Source organism: Saccopteryx leptura, chromosome 1 (genome assembly GCF_036850995.1).
Source record: "Saccopteryx leptura isolate mSacLep1 chromosome 1, mSacLep1_pri_phased_curated, whole genome shotgun sequence".
Taxonomy (NCBI): domain Eukaryota; kingdom Metazoa; phylum Chordata; class Mammalia; order Chiroptera; family Emballonuridae; genus Saccopteryx; species Saccopteryx leptura.
The window spans coordinates 261,115,126-261,134,043 of NC_089503.1; the positions used below are offsets into that span (position 1 = coordinate 261,115,126).

General features: G+C 54.6%; 2 protein-coding genes across 6 annotated transcripts; both read right to left on the reverse strand.

The window, feature by feature from the left end:
• Positions 1–972: 972 nt before the first annotated feature.
• LPAR2 (lysophosphatidic acid receptor 2) lies at positions 973–7,054 on the reverse strand. 3 transcript variants are annotated; one of them, XM_066350974.1, is made up of 3 exons: positions 6,876–7,054; positions 4,577–5,318; positions 973–3,860 (listed from the first exon to the last, which is right to left on the reverse strand). In XM_066350974.1, the coding sequence occupies exons 2-3, from the start codon at positions 5,316–5,318 to the stop codon at positions 3,547–3,549; spliced, it is 1,056 nt and encodes a 351-aa protein (XP_066207071.1). In that variant the 5' UTR covers positions 6,876–7,054; the 3' UTR covers positions 973–3,546. The 3 variants fall into 3 exon arrangements, with proteins under 3 accessions (XP_066207071.1, XP_066207052.1, XP_066207062.1); XM_066350955.1 differs by lacking the exon at positions 6,876–7,054 and adding an exon at positions 6,749–6,862; XM_066350965.1 differs by lacking the exon at positions 6,876–7,054 and adding an exon at positions 6,511–6,649.
• Positions 7,055–7,381: 327 nt separating this feature from the next.
• GMIP (GEM interacting protein) lies at positions 7,382–17,428 on the reverse strand. Of its 3 annotated transcripts, none has more exons than XM_066351023.1 (21): positions 17,308–17,428; positions 16,323–16,407; positions 15,856–15,931; positions 15,689–15,746; positions 14,833–14,958; positions 14,686–14,750; positions 14,484–14,591; positions 13,946–14,038; positions 13,711–13,803; positions 13,481–13,618; positions 12,968–13,164; positions 12,526–12,632; positions 12,364–12,453; positions 12,000–12,077; positions 11,773–11,927; positions 11,366–11,554; positions 11,141–11,278; positions 10,844–11,040; positions 9,705–10,092; positions 8,425–8,488; positions 7,382–8,298 (listed from the first exon to the last, which is right to left on the reverse strand). In XM_066351023.1, the coding sequence occupies exons 1-21, from the start codon at positions 17,369–17,371 to the stop codon at positions 7,919–7,921; spliced, it is 2,889 nt and encodes a 962-aa protein (XP_066207120.1). In that variant the 5' UTR covers positions 17,372–17,428; the 3' UTR covers positions 7,382–7,918. The 3 variants fall into 3 exon arrangements, with proteins under 3 accessions (XP_066207120.1, XP_066207111.1, XP_066207128.1); XM_066351014.1 differs by having other exon boundaries at positions 7,383–8,298; positions 13,711–13,881; positions 13,958–14,038; XM_066351031.1 differs by lacking the exon at positions 17,308–17,428 and adding an exon at positions 16,884–17,037 and having other exon boundaries at positions 7,383–8,298; positions 13,711–13,881; positions 13,958–14,038.
• Positions 17,429–18,918: the final 1,490 nt, after the last annotated feature.

The window sequence follows — 18,918 nt, forward strand, 5'->3', positions numbered from 1 at the left end:
AAAACAGCTCCTCACGTGAGAGAAAAGGAAAGACTGGACAAGAATTACTTATCCAACTTTTTGGGACCTCCTGAAGTCTGTTTGCTCTGAAGGCAGACTCCAGATGCAGGCTCATAAAAGGTCCTCAGCCTGGCTGCCAACCTTCAGGGCAGGGTTCCTTCCCATTGCTGCCGGAAAGGAAATGCAATAACCATTTGGCATGATCAGATTGGGGAACTCCGAAAGAGACAGCAGAGAATGGAAATGAGTGATGTGGGCCAGTGTAAGAACCTTGAAAGCTTCCTGATGAGAGCTGACACTTGGCCCCAATAACAGGAAGTACTAGAACACGTGGGCGCCACAGAGAGCAAAGGCCCTGTATAAAAAGGTCAGCTGCCGCACATATTACTTGCACAGGAGGTGTGAAAACAGTGGGTAACTTTGGTGTCCTTTGGAGAATAGGATGGGTGGTAGGTGTTTGAAAGCTTCAAACATCAGCAGAGACAAAACTGGTCACCTGATAGAGAAGAGACCTAAAAGAGAGGGAAAAACTGGTGAGACAAAATCCCAAAGGAGACTTAAGGAGTGTGAGTTGGAACCTGGAGAATGCTGCCGCAAGGGCAGCCAGCTCAGAGCAGGTGAAACACAGCTGTCTTCTGGAGGTCATAGGAATTGGTTGGCTGCCTCAGCCCCTAAAGTGACATGTGTGTCCAGCAAGCCCAGAGCTCCATGGAGGCAAGAACTGCATCTTTCACCGGCATGTGCCCAGGCACATGGTGGAAGCTGTTGGTCTAGAGCAGTGGTAATCAACCTGGTCCCTACCGCCCACTAGTGGGCGTTCCAGCTTTCATGGTGGGCGGTAGCGAAGCAACCAAAGTATAAATAAACAGTAGATTTAACTAGAGTAAGTTGTTTTATAACGATTTATTCTGCGAAACTTAGTGAAAATCCGACATAAAGTACTTGGTAAGTAATTATTATTGTATGCTTTAACTTGCTTTATAAATTTTATAAAGTAAAGTTACTTCCCTACTTTATAAATCACCATTACTGTGGAACCGGTGGGTGGTTAGAAAATTTTACTAATAGAGATACAAAAGTGGGTGGTAGGTATAAAAAGGTTGACTGCCCCTGGCCTAGAGCATCTCCTTTGGAGATTCAGGGCCCAGCCCCTAGGAACCATGCTACCCACCTTGGACCCTGGAAATGTAAGCAGCACCCTGGTTCGTTTAAAAAAAAATTATTGATTTTAGAGAGAGAGGTAGGGAGAAACATGGATTTTTGTTGTTCCACTTATTTTTTTTTAATTTTTAATTTTATTTATACATTTTTTAGAAAGGAGAGAGAGGGAGAGAGAGGAGAGAAAGACAGAGAGAGAGAAGGGGGAAGGAGCTGGAAAGCATCAACTCCCATATGTGCCTTGACCAGGCAAGCCCAGGGTTTCGAACCGGCGACCTCAGCATTTCCAGGTCGACGCTTTTTCCACTGTGCCACCGCAGGTCAGGCTGTTCCACTTATTTATGCATTCATTGGTTGATTCTTGTATGTACCCTGACTGGGAACAAATCTGCAACCTTGGTATATTGGGACAACGTTCTAACCAACTGAGACCTAGCCAGGGCCCTAGTTCATTCTTGCCTCCTCAAAACACTGCCTTAGGCCAGGGTTTTTCCCAAAGGGAAGCCCAGCCTCATTTATTGTAGAGGACCTAGATATTTTTGGTTCTTTGGCAATATGTACATTAGTAGCTTAAGAACTGGGCCTCTACCTGACCAGGTGGTGGCGCAGTGGATAAAGCGTGGGACTAGGACACAGAGGACCTAGGTTCAAAACCCCAAGTTTGCCTGCTTGAGCGTGGGATCATAGACATGACCCCATCGTTGCTGGTTTGAGCCCAAAGATTTGCTGGCTTAAAGCCCAAGTTTGCTGGCATGAGCCCAAGGTCACTTGCTCTGCTTACCTCCCCCCCCCCCACCACCACCAAGGCACACATGAGAAAGCGATCAATGAACAACTAAGGAGACTAAGAAGCCACAACGAAGAATTGATGCTTCTCATCTCTCTCCCTTCCTGTCTGTCCCTCTCTCTGTCTCTGTCACAAAAACAAACACAAAAAAACCCAAAAACAGAACTGGACCTCTGATGGGAGGCCTGGTTTCAAATTCAGCCGTTATTCTGTGTGAACCTGAAGTAGGGACATAACAACATAACAATAGCTCCTCCTTAGGTGTAAGCATAGGATCTGGATCCTGGTCTATGTCATGTCTAGCAGGGTGCCTCTATGAGCATCTGAGATGGGGCTCATCCTCAGGGCTTTGGCATATCTGAGGCCTTTGGGGGCTGTAGGGTGAGATGAGAAAAGCCAACCTGAGCTTGTGACCAATTCCACACTTTGTGGGAATTTGAAGCCCTTTCCCCAGGATGTATCTCTGTGTCCTTTCAAAGCTGTGTAACCATGGGCCAGATATCAACCTCTTAGAGCCACTGTCCTCACATGAAAATAAGTGTAATACCTGCAGGTGATGATTAAATAATGCACCTAAAGTGCTTATCAGTGTGCCAAGCAACATTAGAAGAGCTTGAGAAATGGCAACATTCAAATCTTGCACCCTGCTCCATGGATTCCTCTATCCTTAGCCTGCACGTGTACAGTGTGCAATGGGATAGACACACCTGACTGTTAACCTGGACCAGGACAAAAGGGCAGGCGGGAGAGAGTACTCACATGGGCCATGAGCTATTCTGGGCTCCAAGACGAAGACAGGCAATTGACAAGATGGAGGCAGGGGAACAAATGGAGAAGATGGACAAGAGGGAACAGACGCAAGACTCCAAGAAAGATGGAGTAACAGCCAGCCAGAGCCTGAAGGGGAATAAGAACAGGGTGGAAGAGATACCTTGTTGAAGCATCCTTGCCAGGCTAAAGCTGAGGTGGACAATTCTGGGACACAGTGACAGACTGAATTGATGACAGAAACTGCTTTGGAGACCTCGGAGGAGAAATAAAGGTTTACTCCTTAACATGCCCTCCTCTTGGACACCCTCAAGTCTAACGGGGACAGGCAAACTCTGGAGGCCTCACAGGGCCACAAACCTTTCCCAGCTCCCGCTCAGGCTGTGCCCGTGAAGAATCAGCCTCAGGTAGATGACATCTATGATCTGTCTTTGTTATTTTGGGCAGCATGGCTTGAAAGAGTCCTCATATTGCCTACCTTTACCATATACCACCACAGACAAAGGAAGCAATCCGTCCATCGAGTTTACCAGGAATGAGCAGTAAAAATAGAAAAAGGCCTGTTAAAAATTCCACAACCTGAGATGATTGAAGAGCTAGATTCCTATACCCCATCTGACACTCTCCTGAGCACCTGGAGGTGACCACATACCCCCAGGCCCTCGAGCAGGCAGAACTGTGTGTCAGGGGAGGCCTGGCAGCAAAGTCATGTCATCTTAGACTGAGGGGCCGCCTTTAATTCTGTCCCTCAGCTTGTGTTGAACCAGGCACATCCACAAGTGGTTAGGGGTATGGTCGGGCACTTGCAGCATCCCACTGAAGTCCAACGTTGGCTAAAGGGTGGAGTCCATGAGGGGGTGGCCATTCTCAGGAAGCATGATGCGAGTGCTGGTGCCTGTCCGGGTGGAAGGTGTGAAGCGGGCCAGCTCATGGGTGGACCGGCGGAGGCAGAGACAGCAGAGGAGGCGGCGGAAGGTGCGGCGCATCTCAGCATCGCGGCAGGAGTACACCACAGCGTTGACCAGTGAGTTGGCTTCAGCCAATAGTAGGAAATACTTCTCCACAGCCAGAACATTGCAAGACTTGCAGTCCAGACCGTCCAGGAGTAACACCACCTGGCCCGGTGTCCAGCAGACCACAAACGCCCCTGTGGGATGGAACGCAAGGTGAGCAAGGCCAGCTGTCAGAAGACCGGGTACCCACAGTTCTGAGCTCAGAGCTGGAGGGGTGTACAGAGCTTAGACAACAGCGGTGGTCTGCCTTGCCAGAAAGGCTTGTCTTGCTGCCTTGGCAGAGTGGTAGGACAGAACTGCTAAGAAGGGACTCTTTGATCTGTCTGCCCGAGAAGGGACACCTTTCCTAACTGGCACACTGTGGCCAGAGCCCTGGACATTTCTACATGGAGATCTGTTCTGTGGGGGAAAGGAGGTCAACCATGGGATAGAACAGTTACTCTATGGGGGGAAGGTGGTCATTGGGAAGAGCTGCTCCTTGTTCTTGTGTGTGTGGAGAGGGTATATTCTAATGGAAAGGCCTCTTACTGCCTGCTTTACCCAGACCATCCTACATTTCAATAGCCAAAGTGACCAAGTTACTCCTGCTAAAAACTCTTAAGGGTTTCCCATAGAATTTGGGAAAAAATCTTACTCCTATCTGTGCCCTTTGAAGTTGTGCTGGCCTCCTTTCCTTTCTGGATGTACTGGCCTGGTCCTGCCTGGGGCTCCCTGTTCCCTCTGCCTAGAAATCTTTTCCCTTCTCTAGCATTCAAGTGTCTGCTCAAATATCATCTTGGAGAACCTTCCTCACCCAAACTTCTTCTACCAGGTCTCGGAGGAATTGGGGGGGATGCAGGGTCCCACTCACCCAGGATGATGACAACAGTCTTGACCAGACTGAGCGTGGTCTCGTGGTAGCGGGGGTGGCAGCTGACATGTTCCGCCATGCGCTGCACCCGCCGACGAACGTAGAAGAAGATGCGGGTGTAGACAGCCACCATGAGCAGGAAGACCAACAGGCTGGACAGGGCCCACACCGCTAGGTAGGAGCGGCTGAGCAGAGGGGCCATTCGTGAACAGCTGTCCAGGGCACAGAGACAGTGCCAGGAGTGGGCGGGCAGCAGCCCGAGGCCCAACGCAGCTACCCACACTCCCACAATGAGCATGAGAACACGGCCACGGGGCAGGCGGCTGTGCAGCTGCACCGCCAGCACACTACGGTGACGCTCCACAGCGATGGCCAGCAGTGTGGCCACCGATGCCGTCAGACTTGTGTCCAGTAGACCCTGTCGCACGAACCAACCCTGGAGTGAGAGCCGGGATGTGCGTGGGCCAGTGTGGAACATGAGAAAGAGGTAGGCCACGCCAGCAAAGAGGTCAGCTGCGGCCAGGTTGCCAAGAAGGTAGTAAATGGGCTGGTGGAAGCGACGATTGGAGGCGATGGCTGCGATGATTAACAGGTTGGTCAGCAGCACAAGCACACTGACAGTTAGCCCCAGGGCCACCACAACCACATCCTTAGGCTGCCAATAGGAGCTCAGCTCCTTGCCACTGTTGTTATAGAAGAAGTCGATGGTCTCGTTGTAGTAGCACTGGCCCATGGTAACCATCTAGGAGCACAGATGAAAAGGTCAATGCAGGCGGCACTTGTTGGAAGGACATTGAAAGGAGAAGCACCCAGAGGATAAGGTCAGGAGAAGAAGGCCAAAGTTTTCCAACTCAAGTGCCTCAGGGTAAAATGGTGTTAATGGGGACCAGGATGACCTAGAAAAGCAAGCTCCATGGCTTGGGGGTGGTGGTGGTGGTGGTGGTAGTGGGACAGCTGTTGCTTATTTACAACTTAATAAGACTCTTTACAAATATCAAATCAGCCTGTCCAGGCAGTGGCGCAGTGGATAGAGCGTCGGACTGGGATGCTGAGGACCCAGGTTCGAGACCCTGAGGTCGCCAGTTTGAGCGCAGGCTCATCTGGTTTGAGCAAAAGCTCACCAGCTTGGACCTGAAGTCTTTGGCTCAAGCAAGGGGTTACTCGGTCTGCTGAAGGCCCACGGTCAAGACACATATGAGAAAGCAATCAATGAACAACTAAGGTGTCACAACGAAAAACTGACGATTGATGCTTCTCATCTCTCTCTGTCCCTATCTATCCCTCTCTCTGACCCTCTCTCTGTCTCTGTAAAAAAATAAATAAATAAAATAAATGAAAAGATCAAATCAAACAACTGTCTGGGTTTACTGTTGTTTTTTCCCCCAGTTGGTTTCGTTTTGGAACATAAAGAAACAAAACAAAAATCCATCTGCCCACATGCCACCAATATGGGGCCAATCTGTATCAGTGAGGGGAGTTGGTTAGGGCAGGACAAAGGAGTGTGAGCTGTGAAAGGAGGGAAGGGAGCGGTCAGTTTGGGGTCAGAATCACTGCTGAGAGCAGAGCCTAGAGGGGATGTGTGCACAGGTTGGGATTACTGCTGGGACCCTGCGGACAGTCAGTGCTGGGGCTGGGGCGTGGAGGTGACTGGGGAGACGATCCGAGTGGGCAGTGAGACAGCCCCAGAAGTTGGGCACCGAGCCGACTTTGGACAAGAGCGCTCTCGAAACGGGCGGGGCATCAGGCCGTTCCAGGTGGGACGGAGGGCCCTGGTGGCCTGCGCGACAAAGAGGGCAGTCGGTGGGTCTTCTGGAGCCCCCAGACTGAGGGAGGAGGGGGAGAAGGAAGAAGGAGGTGGCACCTGGGCTCCGCTGGCACGTGCCACACCCTCCCCGGGGCCGGTGCCCAACCGCCCCCTTCCATGCCGGCCTCACCTGGGTCGCCCGTCACGCCGCAGACGGGGCGGCCTCGCGGGGGGTAGGGACGGGTCGGAAACCCATGGCCCAGCGACCGCGTGGAGAGTGGAGAGTCTGGGTGCGCTCAGTGTGGGATACACACAGTGCGGGAAGCCCGGTAGGGTCCTGCCCGGGTCCCGCCCCCACCGCCCCGTCCCGGCCCAGCGCCGGCGCCCCGCCCCCACCACCTGGGGCAGCCCCGCCCGGCCCTCGCCACCTGGGGCAGCCCCGCCTCCGCGGCCCTGCGAAGACAGGGTCGCCCGGAACTGCAGCCCCCCATTTCCTCTCCGCCTCGCGGCTCCTCTCCACTTCCGGTGCAGTGCCTCCACCCTGTCCCCGCACACCTCACGCGCCCGCAGTTTCGGGCCTCGGGGCAGCTGAGTCACTCGCGGCCGGTGGAACTCCCGCCGTGACCTCACGCCGCCCGGGCTCAGCTCCGGGTGGTCCCAGGGTCCGCACCCCTGCCCCGGCCCACCCCCATTCCCTCACGTCCAATCCGCCGCCGAGCTCCAAGCCACGCCCTGATCCGACAGAGCTCCCACCGCCCGGACACGCGCCCCCCGTCTTTCTTAATGCGGAGCTACCGCCCGCCGCCTCTCATACGCCGCGGAACTCCTCGGCCCTGGGTGACCGTCTCGCATCACTCAGGTTTCTCGCAATCCCGCCCCCCGCCGCCCCTGGCGGCGCTGCACCCTGCCGGGCTCCCACGGCCCTGCTCAGCACACAGAGCACACAGCTTCATTGTCCCGGTTATCTGCACTTTGTTCTATTTGATTACGCAGGACCGGATCCGGGATGCAGAGCTCCGGGAGGGCCGGTCGGCATGACTCAACTCGGTGCCCAGGGCCAGCCCGACTGTAGGTGCACAAAGAAAGGGAGCCTCGGTTTCCCTGATGGATAATATGGGACCAGAGTGTGCTGCCCTCACCTAGCAAAGAAAGACACTCAAGGGTATAAAGACACAGTTTATTCAGAGGTCACCAGTCCCCAGGCACCACCAGGATGTCCTAAGTTTTCACTCCCCCACTCCAAGAGCAGGTCCCTCGAGGTCAGCTAAGGAGACAGGCAGAGGAGGGGAAGTGGCCACAAAGTAGCAAAAGGCATTCCTGTCCCAGGGGTCAGAGACAATGGTGGACCCCAAGGATCCTGTGACCTGTATTAAACCTGAGTTTTGACCCTGACTGACCTCTGAACCTGAGTGGCCCTGATTGGCAGGGCCTTGTGTCTTAGTGGGATCCTGGTACACTGCTCCCAAAAGGATTTTAGTCTCCCCACAGGACATGTAGTTTCTCCTTATAGGAACTCGCCAAAACCCAACATTGAATTCCTGGGGAGAAATGGATCTATTTCCTCAGTCCTGGACCACTTGGTCAGAGTGCTGGGAAGGTCAGAGATGGTCCTCGACTTCCTCATCCTCAGGCTGGGAGTCCGGGCAACAGGTGGCCTTGGGCATAGCCTCACTGTGCAGCTTGGAAAGTAGTCGGGCTGTTTCCTGGGTGATCTCAAAATGCTTGGGCAGTGCGGTGTGGCGCAGGAGGCTGCCCTCAGGGGAGGCAGCAGTAGGGTCTGGCCCTCTCCTCCGCAAGCTCCCTCGGGAACCTGGTGTGACTGGGGTCTCCTCGCACAATTTGGAAGCTACCAGGGCCAAGCTGGACAACTGGTGGGTGACAGGCCTCACGCCCCCCCGGGGATACTTTACTGGCTGGCGGCTGAAGTAAGCACGGGACTGTGTCCCCAGAAGTGAGTCCTGAGGGCCTTGGCTGGACACTGTGGAATGGGATGGTCATTGCTGAGCACCCGTAGGTCTTCTGGATATCCTTCCCGGGAGCCATCTCTCAGCCAAGCAACCCTGGGCAGCCCCAGAACTCCTGGGTTACTTTCCGACACACTCACCTTCCTCTCTTTCATCTTTGAGGTCTTTGGCCACTTCTCTCTGCTCACTCTGTGGAGTTGGAATCTGTAGGGAGAAACCCAAGATGAAGACCCCAACAATAAAATCCTACTTCGTTGAGACTGTTGAACTGAGGGTTTGTTCCTGGACATGCAAATTCCTTTGTAGTTCTGGAGTCTAGGGAGAGATGATGTCCTTAACAGTGTACTGCTTGTCCTGCTGCGCAGAGCAATAAATGTCATGAACCAGTTTGTGACTTACCCATCTCCACACTAGGATGAGGTGAATCTCCTTTCTGCCATATTATCTGCAACCCTATGCCCACTTTTTAGCTATATATTCTCTCTGTTCTGCTTTTAGCTAAATGCTAATAGCAGCTGGAGTTCTTTCTACGTGTCAGACACCATCCTGAGTACTGCCTGAGCCATTCCATTCTCAAGAGTCCCACAGCACAGCCTTTTCCTCAGTTCAGGGCTGCTGTGAAGGGGGTCTGCGTGCTCAGGAATGGCAGGTGTAACAGAATCTGAGTGACAGAAAAACCTCCCTAGGAGTCTCACCTGTAAATGGTTGTTGCTAATGGTATATATTATTCAGGGCTGTGATGAGAATGACAGGAAGCCTACAAAGTGCCCATGCATAGTAGGTGGTGCCCTATAGACCCTTCTTGGGCCTCACTTCTGACCACCTTCCCCTTATTCATTATAGCAATGCCTGGAACACAATAGGCATGATCCCACCTCAAGGCCTTTGCATTGGCTATTCCCTTGGACACACTTCCCCTGATCTCCACCTGGCTTATTTCTCCTCCACACTCTCCAGTCTTTGCTCAAATCCACCTCCACACCATCACCTCTCACTTTATGCTACCCTTTCTTTTCCCCCTAGTATTTGTCACCATAAACATCCTATATGACTAATCTGTATCATATTTCTTATTTATTGCTGGTTTATTCTGTAGTCTTTGAATATTCTGCTCACTGATATATATGTAATGCCTTGAACAATGCTTGGCATATAGTAGGTATCCAATAAATAGGAATAAATGATCACCCACGTTAGTTCCTCTGTAGGGTTGTCTCCTGTCATCACTCCATTATTAACATCCGCCCTCCACACCCTCACAGTCCATTCCTCACTTTTCCTTCTACAATGAGCATGGGGTACATAAGGAAGAAATGAAAAAGAAAATTGTAAAGGGAAAGAAAGGAAGAGAGGAGAGACGGTGAGAAGATTAAATGGAGAGAAGCCCCTTCCCATGTTTGTGGGCTCAGGGGGTTCCTACCTCAGGGGGCATGGCCTCAGGATGCGTCTCCAGGGTACTGTGGGGCTCAGGATCTGGGGCTGGGTCTGAGGGCAGGGTTGGGGGCAGGGGATCTGGTGTAAGGGATGGAGGTAGTGGCTGGGGGCTGGTTGTAAGGAGCCCAGGCACCAGGCTGGGCTCTTGAGGCAAGGGCTCAGTGGCCAGGGGGAGCTTGTCCATCCCAAAGATCTGCTCGTAGTGCACAATGAGGAACTCGACAAGCTGGGACTGGTGCCCAGAGTCCAGGAGGCTGGTAACAGGGCCAGTGCTGGCTGCTCCAGGACTGTCTGGTGGCCGCAGCAGCGTTGGTCCAAACACAATGCCCAAATTGTTGGCAGACATCTTGTTTTCCTCAAACTGTGCAGCCACCCTGGGGATGGAGTGGGGAGAAGGGTAAGAGGGTACAGAGGGCACAGTCATCACTTATCAGGTAGGACCTGAAGCCCAGACCTATAGCAACCTGCCCAAGTCACGGGTCAGTGGTCATTTTTTTTTTCTTTTGTATTTTTTTTTTTTTCCTGAAGCTGGAAATGGGGAGAGACAGACAGACTCCCGCATGCGCCCGACCGGGATCCACCCGGCACCCCCACCAGGGGGCGATGCTCTGCCCACCAGGGGGCGATGCTCTGCCCCTCCGGGGCGTGGCTCTGTCGCGACCAGAGCCACTCTAGCGCCTGGGGCAGAGGCCAAGGAGCCATCCCCAGTGCCCGGGCCATCTTTGCTCCAATGGAGCTTTGCTGCGGGAGGGGAAGAGAGAGACAGAGAAAAAGGAGAGGGGGTGGGGTGAAGAAGCAGATGGGCGCTTCTCCTGTGTGCCCTGGCCGGGAATCGAACCCGGGACTTCTGCACGCCAGGCCGACGCTCTACCACTGAGCCAACCGGCCAGGGTTTCAGTGGTCATTTTTTGAGACCAAGCAGCTCACTACCTGCCCAATGATGGGGGTCAGGAATGGGCACCCAAAGTCAGAAGTCATGTATTAAGGGTCAAAGCTCAGAAAACACAAAGGGCAGAAGTCAGTGTCAGGTCCATCCCAGGGGTCAGTAGACACATGTCTAGGGAAGGGGTCACAGAGCCATGCCTCAGGTCAGAGGTCTGTTTCAAGGTCAGGGACAGTGCACACCTGAACAGATGAGCCACCAGATGCTGCAGGGTTTTGTAGTTTGAGCCAGGCAGCTGCACCAAGAGGTTCTTCAGCAAGTGTATAACCTCAGGACTGGGACTGGGGGTCCCAGTGTCGTGCCCAGGGTTTGTATGCAGGGCCTTAGCCAGAGAGATGAAGGCATCGTAGAAGTGGAAAGGGACCATGGGCTCAGTGAGCTGGGGATGAAATGGCAGAAGGGACATGGGTGTGGGCAGGCTGCAGAAGGTCCTTAGCCTGAGCCTGCCCAGCCCCTGCCCCTGCTCCCTGAGTACCCACCTCCTGGAGGAATCGCTTGAGGACACTTGAGACATCATGAGGTGAGTTCCCAGACAGGTCCACCAATGCTCGGCCGTTCTCAAAAGCCTGGCACAGTCGTTCCACACGAACCCGAGACCCGCTGATCCGATAAATGCCCTGCAGGGTGGGGTGGTAAATAAATACCAGCCATGGAGGGGGTAGGCCATTGCTGAGGAGAGTCAGATGTCAAGGGTAAGGTGGTACCTGCACACCCAGGGCGCGCTGTTCTATCTCAGCCGTGCACTTGGTGACTACAAAGGGCACCTCCTCTGGGAAGTCCCTGGGAAGCTGCAGGAAGTCGGCCCCAAAGAGGGGAGTCCGGGCTGGGAGCCGCCTGTGTCCACAGAGGATCAGCAGAGTCTCAAGGCAGCGTTTGTGGCACGTCAGAAAGCACTAGAGGGAAGGTCACAGGGTCAAGGAGGTCACTGGGGGTCAGCAGAAGTAAAGGTTCTAAGGATCATTAGGAAATAGGAAGATCATGGGAAACCATCAGATCAGGGTTGGTCCCAGGGGCAGGAAGTTCATGGGAATATCAGGCTATGGAGGTGCCTGGGCTGAGGGAGGTCACTAGGGGTCAGCAGAGGGCAATGGGTCACTGGCCTGGGCCACACCTCCTCACATTCAGTCCCGCTGACCATGAAGGCCTCACACTCGCGGCACTTGGCTGGGCCCCTCAGCCGCCGCAGCCGGTGGGTCTGGGCTGCGCTGGACAGTGTCCACTTCTTGAAGGGGCTTCCTGACCCGTTCTCCAGCCCATCCCCCAGATCTGTGGGAAAATAGGGTCAGAGGGGTCTGGTCCACTCCCATCCCACCCTGTCCCATGTGCTTCCAGCCTCACCAGGGTCTCGCTCCTCAAAGTCATCTGAGGATTCAGTGCCTGTGGACAAAACCTTCACCAGCTGCCTAGTACCAGGGCCTAGAGTCAGAGGGTCACAGAAGTTGAGGTTTTAGGGGTCATGGGAAACTCCCAGGCTAAGGACGCTTTCCTGGTTTTCAGGCCTTTCAGAGCTACCCCAGGTGTCCTTGGGGAAAGGGTTGGAGGTCTGGAGGGGGTCAGACCGGTTCAGAGGCCGCAGAAATAGGTAAGGAGTGGAGGTATGTTTGAGAACAAAGGCTAGGTTAGAGATTGAAGGTCAGAGCCTGGCCATGGAGGGAGGATGGTCCGAGGTCAGGAGTGGGTCAGGGCCAGGGCCTGGCCCCACCTGGGCTGGAAGTGGGAGAGTCCAGGGATCGAGGCTCGCTGCCACTGCCCATGCTGTCCACATCGCTGCCCGGAGCGGGGCCTGGAGTTCCTAGGAAGGGACAGGTCAGTTAGGACACCCCTTGTCCTAGCACCGTTCCTGCTCGCTCTTCACTTCACTTACCCTGCCAGCCTGTGCCCGTGTCCTCCCATGGGCCTGTCTCAGCTGCACTCCCATCCAGCCGTGGAGGTGGGGGGCCGGAGAGCTTTCTTCTGGTATCCAGAGGGGAACTGAGAGGATAGGTTTGAGGGCTCTGAGAATCAGCACACTGGCCAGGGGTGACAGCACACAGGTACTGCATCTTGGATCCAACTCTAGGTACTTGGATCTGCAAGCCCTGATGTGCCTGAGCATCACGGTCAGTGCAATAACCTTAAAGTCCAGGACTGGAACTCCCTGCGCGCCCCCCCAGCCCCCCATGCGCGCTCCCCAATGAGAGCCTTGGGTACTAAATTCAGGTAGTACGGAGGCTTTGAGTTAGCAGACCCTGAGTTCTCAGCCCCATGATGCCAACAGCTGGCACTGTTTCTGGGGCTCCTCCCCGGCTCTGCTCCTCGGGGCCCACCTGTGCAGGGTAGGTACGAACTCCTGGAAAGAGAAGGCGGGTGGTGGGGGTGGCAGGGCCTCTGGCTGCAGTGCCTGCACGAACTCCTGGTAGCGCTGGCCGGGCTCGAAGGGTGTGCAGCACTCGACCAGGGCAGAAAAGGCGCGGGGACCACGCTCTGCTTGTGCCCCCCGCAGCCTGAACAGTCCCAGGGTCACCTGCCCAGTGGAGACCACACATGAGATGGGGGTGGGTGGGGAGGGCTGACCCTTAGAAACACCAGCATAGTCAGGATTTGGAAACGGGGCAGCTTAGGAATAAGGGCAGTTGTCTGGGGTGGTAGGTGGTCAGAGCTGGGCAGTGTCATCCTGGGGGCAGGACCCCATGGGAGTGGGGCCTAGGCAGAGCCGCCATCAGGGTTTGGGGGCAGAAACTGGCTGTCTGTGGAGATGGAGCTAGGCCTGCTGTTCCAGAGACAGTTTGGGAAGAGCAGGGGGGAGGGGCACTCAGCTGGCGGCGGGGGGGGGCCCTCACCCGCCTCATCACTTCATCTCCCTGTAACACCAGCTTGCGTATGTGCGACACAATCCGCCGCTTGGTGGCCTCTAAGTCCTGCTGCCTTGCATTAGCCTCACGGATGCAGGCTTGGTATAGCACCTCTGCCTCCTGTGCCTGGAAAAACCAAGGCCGGGGGCATATGTGGGAGACAGCATGAAATGGGGGGCACCAAGGTGCTCGGGGGGATCATGGGGCTGGGTCCCCACCTTGGCATGGGCCTCCTCTCGTGAGCGCCGCCGCCGCTCTTGCTGTTTACTGGGTCCCAGCGCGGACTGGGGGGCTGCGTCCTCTGAGGATGCCTGGGAGCGTACCCACAGGTCCTCACTTCGCTGTACATACTGGAGCTGGGCCCTCCGCAGTGCCTGCACTGCCTCGTTCTGGGGGCAGGGCATGAGCAAGGTCAGCGTCCCTTCCTCTCCCCCCCAGCTGGCCCTCACTCACCCTGGTTCTCACCATCCGCTTCTGCTCTTTCATCCATTGCTCCTTGAACTCCTTCCGCCACTTCTCAATCTCAGTCCTTTTGGCTGCCAGGGGCTGGCAATGATAGGGGATGAGGATGCTGCCTCAGGGCCACTGGCTCTTCCATTGCCCAAGGCCATGTATGTGTCTTGTACCCTCTGAACCCTTTCTGGGTCTGCATTCTCGCAGGGGGTGTTCTGACCCAGACTTATTCTTCCCTATTCCCACTTCCAACAGAGACTTGGTGGTCACCTCATCCTTTCTGCTTCGACCCAGAGATGCCAAGACTCTCTTCCTGGGAACACTGAGTGCCTCATTCTGTGCCCCACTGACAAACAAAAGCACAGTTTTGCAATTGTACAGGAAGCCTGGTGTGAATCTCTGCTGAGTAACCTTGGGCAAGTTCCTCAGCATCTATGGGCCTCAGCTTCCTCATCAGCAAAATGGCAATGATGGTAAGGATGCCTTCCTGCGGGGTGGCTGTGCAGGGAATGACGCATGGATGGCACAGCTCCCTCACCTGGTAGTAATCTTTCTTCTGCTGGGCCACTGTCTCCACGGCCAGGGCTCCCAGGCTGAGGTCGTGTTCCAGAAACAGGGTGTAGATGTACTGCAGTGGCATGTGGCTCTGGGGTGGGGGTATTGGATGATGCTAAGGATCTGGAGGGGGTCAGGCTGGGGCTATGGAGGGCTTGGCCTCTGGGGTGTCTGGTCATCGTTACCTGCTGGTGGATTGACACCTTGCCAGCCTCAGCAATCTTCACAATACTTTTGGCAAACTCCAACTCTGGGGGTAGACAGCAGGGGTCTGAGTTGTGCTGGGTGTGGCTGCTCCCTCGTGCCTGAGGCTGGGTGGAAGGGACACTTACCAAAGTTGGCTCTCTTCTCAGTCCATGCCAGCAGCTCCTTGGCATAGCGGCTCCAGGTTTTGGCATAGTCCAGGACTGCATCCACACCACCTTTGGTCCGAATGAGCCGCAAGTCCAGTTCCTCACCTGAGGCAGATGGGTGGACTTCTGACCTCTTAATTCTAAACTCCCATGGGACCTTGACCTACCTGAGCCCTTATACCAGACCAGTAACCCTTATTCTACACCCTATGGCTCCAAAATACCCTTTTACAATGACTTGCAATTTTATACTGATTCTCCACCCAGACTGGGGGATCCCTGAAGTTAGGGGCTCAGCTCTGCTGTGTGCACTGCAATGTCATAGGTGCATGAGATGGGCAGTTAGTGATGACTTAAGGGAAGGACTTCTTTTTAGCCCTCAGTCCCTGGCCTCAAAACCTCCTACCTGGCCCTGGTTGGTTGGCTCAGTGGTAGAGCGTCAGCCTGGCGTGCAGAAGTCCCGGGTTCGATTCCCGGCCAGGGCACACAGGAAAGGCGCCCATTTGCCTCTCCACCCCTCCCCCTCTCCTTCCTCTCTGTCTCTCTCCTCCCCTCCCGCAATGAGGCTCCATTGGAGCAAAGATGGCCCGGGCGCTGGGGATGGCTCCTTGGCCTCTGCCCCAGGCGCTAGAGTGGCTCTAGTCGCAACAGAGCGAAGCCCTGGAGGGGCAGAGCATCGCCCCCTGGTGGGCAGAGCGTTGCCCCCTGGTGGGCGTGCCGGGTGGATCCTGGTCAGGCGCATGCGGGAGTCTGACTGTCTCTCCCCGCTTTCAGCTTCAGAAAAATACAAAAAAAAACAAAAAAACAAGAACAAACAAACAAAAAAACCTCCTACCTGTAAGGAGTGCAGGAGCCTCCAGGGAGGGGCCACTCCAATGGCTGGTTTCATTGGTCTGAGGGGGAAGGAGACAAGGTTGAAGAGCATGCAGGTCAGGGGCCACCTCCTTAAAGCCCCTCTTCCTGGGTGCCCCTCCTCCCTGCCCCCTTGGCTCTGCCTCTCACCGCAGTGGCTGTGGAGGTCTTGTCAGGCTCTGTGTCTCCTGAAAGTCCAGGGTCTCCAGCCAGCATCTCAAGGGTCCTAGGAGGTAAGGTTGTAAGAATACCACCCTCCACCCAGTCTGTCCCTCTGAGGGGTGCTGAGGATCCCGGAGCAGTTTGATGGATGGTCCTGGATATCACTTCAGTGACATCTCTTGTATCTGGGAGGTCTAAAGGATTGATTTTGGGGGAGAACTAGTATGCTTTCTTATGGGACTTGAGAGAGTCTGATGGATTACAGGTAACTTTGGGGTTCAGAGAGTGGGATTATAGAGATCTCAAATGTATTAGGGGTCACAAGAAGGGTATGTGGGAGTTCTATCTAGAATCACTATGAGGATTTCCAGTGTATTTAGGGGGTTGCATTTTGGGATATTCAGAAGTTTTAGAGATTCTGGCAGGATTTGAGGGTGACCCAGGTGCAGACTCACACGTTCCCCAGTGAAATCTCAAGGTTGTCCAGGCTCTGGAAGATATCACTGTACCTCCTCCTGCTCTCAGGAGCTGGGGGTAGGCCTGGAAAGGGGAGGAGTGTCAACATGGGCACACTGAAGCCTCCCTCTGTCCACAGCACATTGGCTTGTTGTTTGGAGGGTTGGAAGAGAGAGGAAAAGAGGAGACAGACACAGATAAAGTTTTAGTTCTATGGGGAGTGTGGGAAGGGGGGAGCATCGGCTTGGGTGGGTGCGGCTGACTCGGGGCAGGCAGCTGGACCTAAGCACAACCCAACACAGAGAACAGGGCACCCACAAATGCACGGGCTCTGAAGCCAAGAGACAAGATGCAGTCACAATGTCCTCAGGGAAGACAGCCAGCTTGACAATGGAACCACATGGACCTCAGGCCAGAGAGATGGAAATATACGTGGGACAGACAGGCACAGAGCTGTGGCAGAAACACTGGCAGACTGAAACTACGAGGGTCATAAAGACTGAATGACACCCAACATGCACAGCAGGGACACAAAAGACAGCCCCAAAGACAAGTGGAACCTTCACTTTTCTGCAACAGCCCCCTCTTCTAGGGGGCCCAGTTCAGCACTGCCCTTCCCTGGGCTATGGAGCAGCCAGGTGGGGATCCTGCCGCGCTGTCGCTCTCTCCGTTCTCCATTAGCGGTCGTGACACCCTGCCCCCATCACAAATATCAAAAGCAGAAGCAGCCACTTCCCCTTCCTGGGCCCCTTCCCCCAGGCATCCGGGGTGAAGACTCCAAAGCGGGAGGAGGTCAGGGACTGGTGTCCCAGGCCCCTCTCGGCTTGCGGGTTCGGTTCCCACAATGGAGGATCCCTGCGTCCTCCTCATTGAGAAAGTCCTCGCCTTGCTCTAGACAGAGAGGGGCAACCATGGCCCTTCAATTTAGTAAGTAGACTATGGCTGGGAATGTCCCTCTTGGATCCCGTATCCCGTATCGCCTACCCGGCTGTGCTCTGTCCATGGCCCAGGAATCGCTCGGTGGGGACAGGGACTGGGATGGGATCATGCACCAGCCGGGCCTAGCCCAGATATCCTGCTGCAACTCCACCGGCTTCTGCAACGACCTGCCCCTTGCTTGGCCACACCCACTGTATCACCCATACACGCCCTTGCCTCAGGCCACGCCTCCAAAGTACAGAAGCACAAGTGGTGAGCACCGGCTGTAGAGCCGGTGCCTCCTGGGCGACCACCACAGGCCGAAATGCTGCAGACCTGGACACTCCCGGATTCTATCCTGGCCAGGTTTCTCTTCCCCACATCTTTGTGTGGCCTCAAAGCCCCAGCACACTCCCCCAGAAGTGACTTCTAAATCCCAGATTTCACTTGTTTCTGACCCTTCTACACACCATAACAGCCCTGTTCAGGTAGGTGTCTTGGAATCCTGCACCCATCCCAGCACAACCAGAGACATGAAACCCCTTGTAGAGGCCTGCAGTCCTGCCCAATTACAGCCAAATCTGAAGTCCTACAATGTTTTGTGGCTGGCTGGAGACCCATGGCCTGGAGGACTCCCAGTGGCACTCAAAGCTAGATCAGGCTCGAGGCTGGATTATAGTGCAGCCAGAAACACCCTTAGTGCTTCTTAGGCATGGGCCTGGGGGAGGGCAGCACAGAGACCCCACTCTGAGCACCCAAAGAATCATCCCTGGCAAACCCAATTCCAGAGTACTCCTCTGAGTTGCCTCAAGTTGTCCCAGGGATCTGAAATTCCCCTACATTCCACACCACAGCAACCCCTCTGCAGGCTGGGGTCTGCAGCAACAGCCCCTTCGGAGACCTTGGCCAACCACTGCTCATGGGGTGTCCAGGGCTGGTCCCTGCTGCTTCCCAAGGCCTTGGGCTTCCAGCAACACTTTGCTGACTGGAGAAGCCAGACAGGGGTGGGCTACTACAGATGACTAAGGGCAGGGCAGGAAAGGGTTGAGTCCCCCAGTGAGCACTGGTAGAGAGGGAAGGTTGCCCAGAAGTCTGGGCCTGAGACTCCTGGCCTGCGGTTGTCACATGCAGCTTGTCAAAGTTACAAAAATGCACCCACATTCTTCACTCAGCGGAATTCCTGGCTCTAAATAACTTCATGTTTGTACCTTTGCTTCCTAAAGATTTTGCTGTTGAGAAGGTATATCTCTTAACTGCCTGGGACTCAGTTCTCATGCTGCCTTGGACATTCCTGAATTGCAGTGAGTGCATGCCCTTTAAAAAGGAAGGACAGTATCAGTATGACAGCCAGGCTGCTGGGTCAAAATCTGGCTGTAACTGAGATGGCGACAGCACCCATGTGGCTCAGGATTCCAGTACTCCAACCTGAGCCAATATTCTAATGATGTGGGTTGAACTTCCTTACACCTAAGACACCATGGGGGGAAGGCATGCTATTTTGCATATTATTGAAAAGGGAAAAATGTCCTCGATCCTAAGATTCCCCTCAATGCCCAAAGGTGTCAAAATATGAAGCTGAGACCTCAGAAATATGAGGGCGCTTGTTAAACCAGGAAATACGCAGAGCTCTCAGTCCTGGAAGCTTGGCCTATCCAAGTACTGACTGTTGCAGATGGT

Excerpts from the sequence above, each read along its gene's own strand:
- LPAR2 (XM_066350955.1), bottom strand. The coding sequence starts at position 6,811 with ATGGGGGGCTGCAGTTCCGGGCGACCCTGTCTTCGCAGGGCCGCGGAG. Across the intron at positions 5,319-6,748 it reads CGGAGGCGGGGCTGCCCCAG|ATGGTTACCATGGGCCAGTG; the intron begins GTGGCGAGGGCC and ends CTGTGCTCCTAG. Across the intron at positions 3,861-4,576 it reads GACTGTTGTCATCATCCTGG|GGGCGTTTGTGGTCTGCTGG; the intron begins GTGAGTGGGACC and ends TCCATCCCACAG.
- GMIP (XM_066351014.1), bottom strand. The coding sequence starts at position 17,371 with ATGATCCCATCCCAGTCCCTGTCCCCACCGAGCGATTCCTGGGCCATG. Across the intron at positions 14,751-14,832 it reads TGAGAAGAGAGCCAACTTTG|AGTTGGAGTTTGCCAAAAGT; the intron begins GTAAGTGTCCCT and ends GTCTACCCCCAG. Across the intron at positions 11,279-11,365 it reads AGCGCGCCCTGGGTGTGCAG|GGCATTTATCGGATCAGCGG; the intron begins GTACCACCTTAC and ends CCCACCCTGCAG.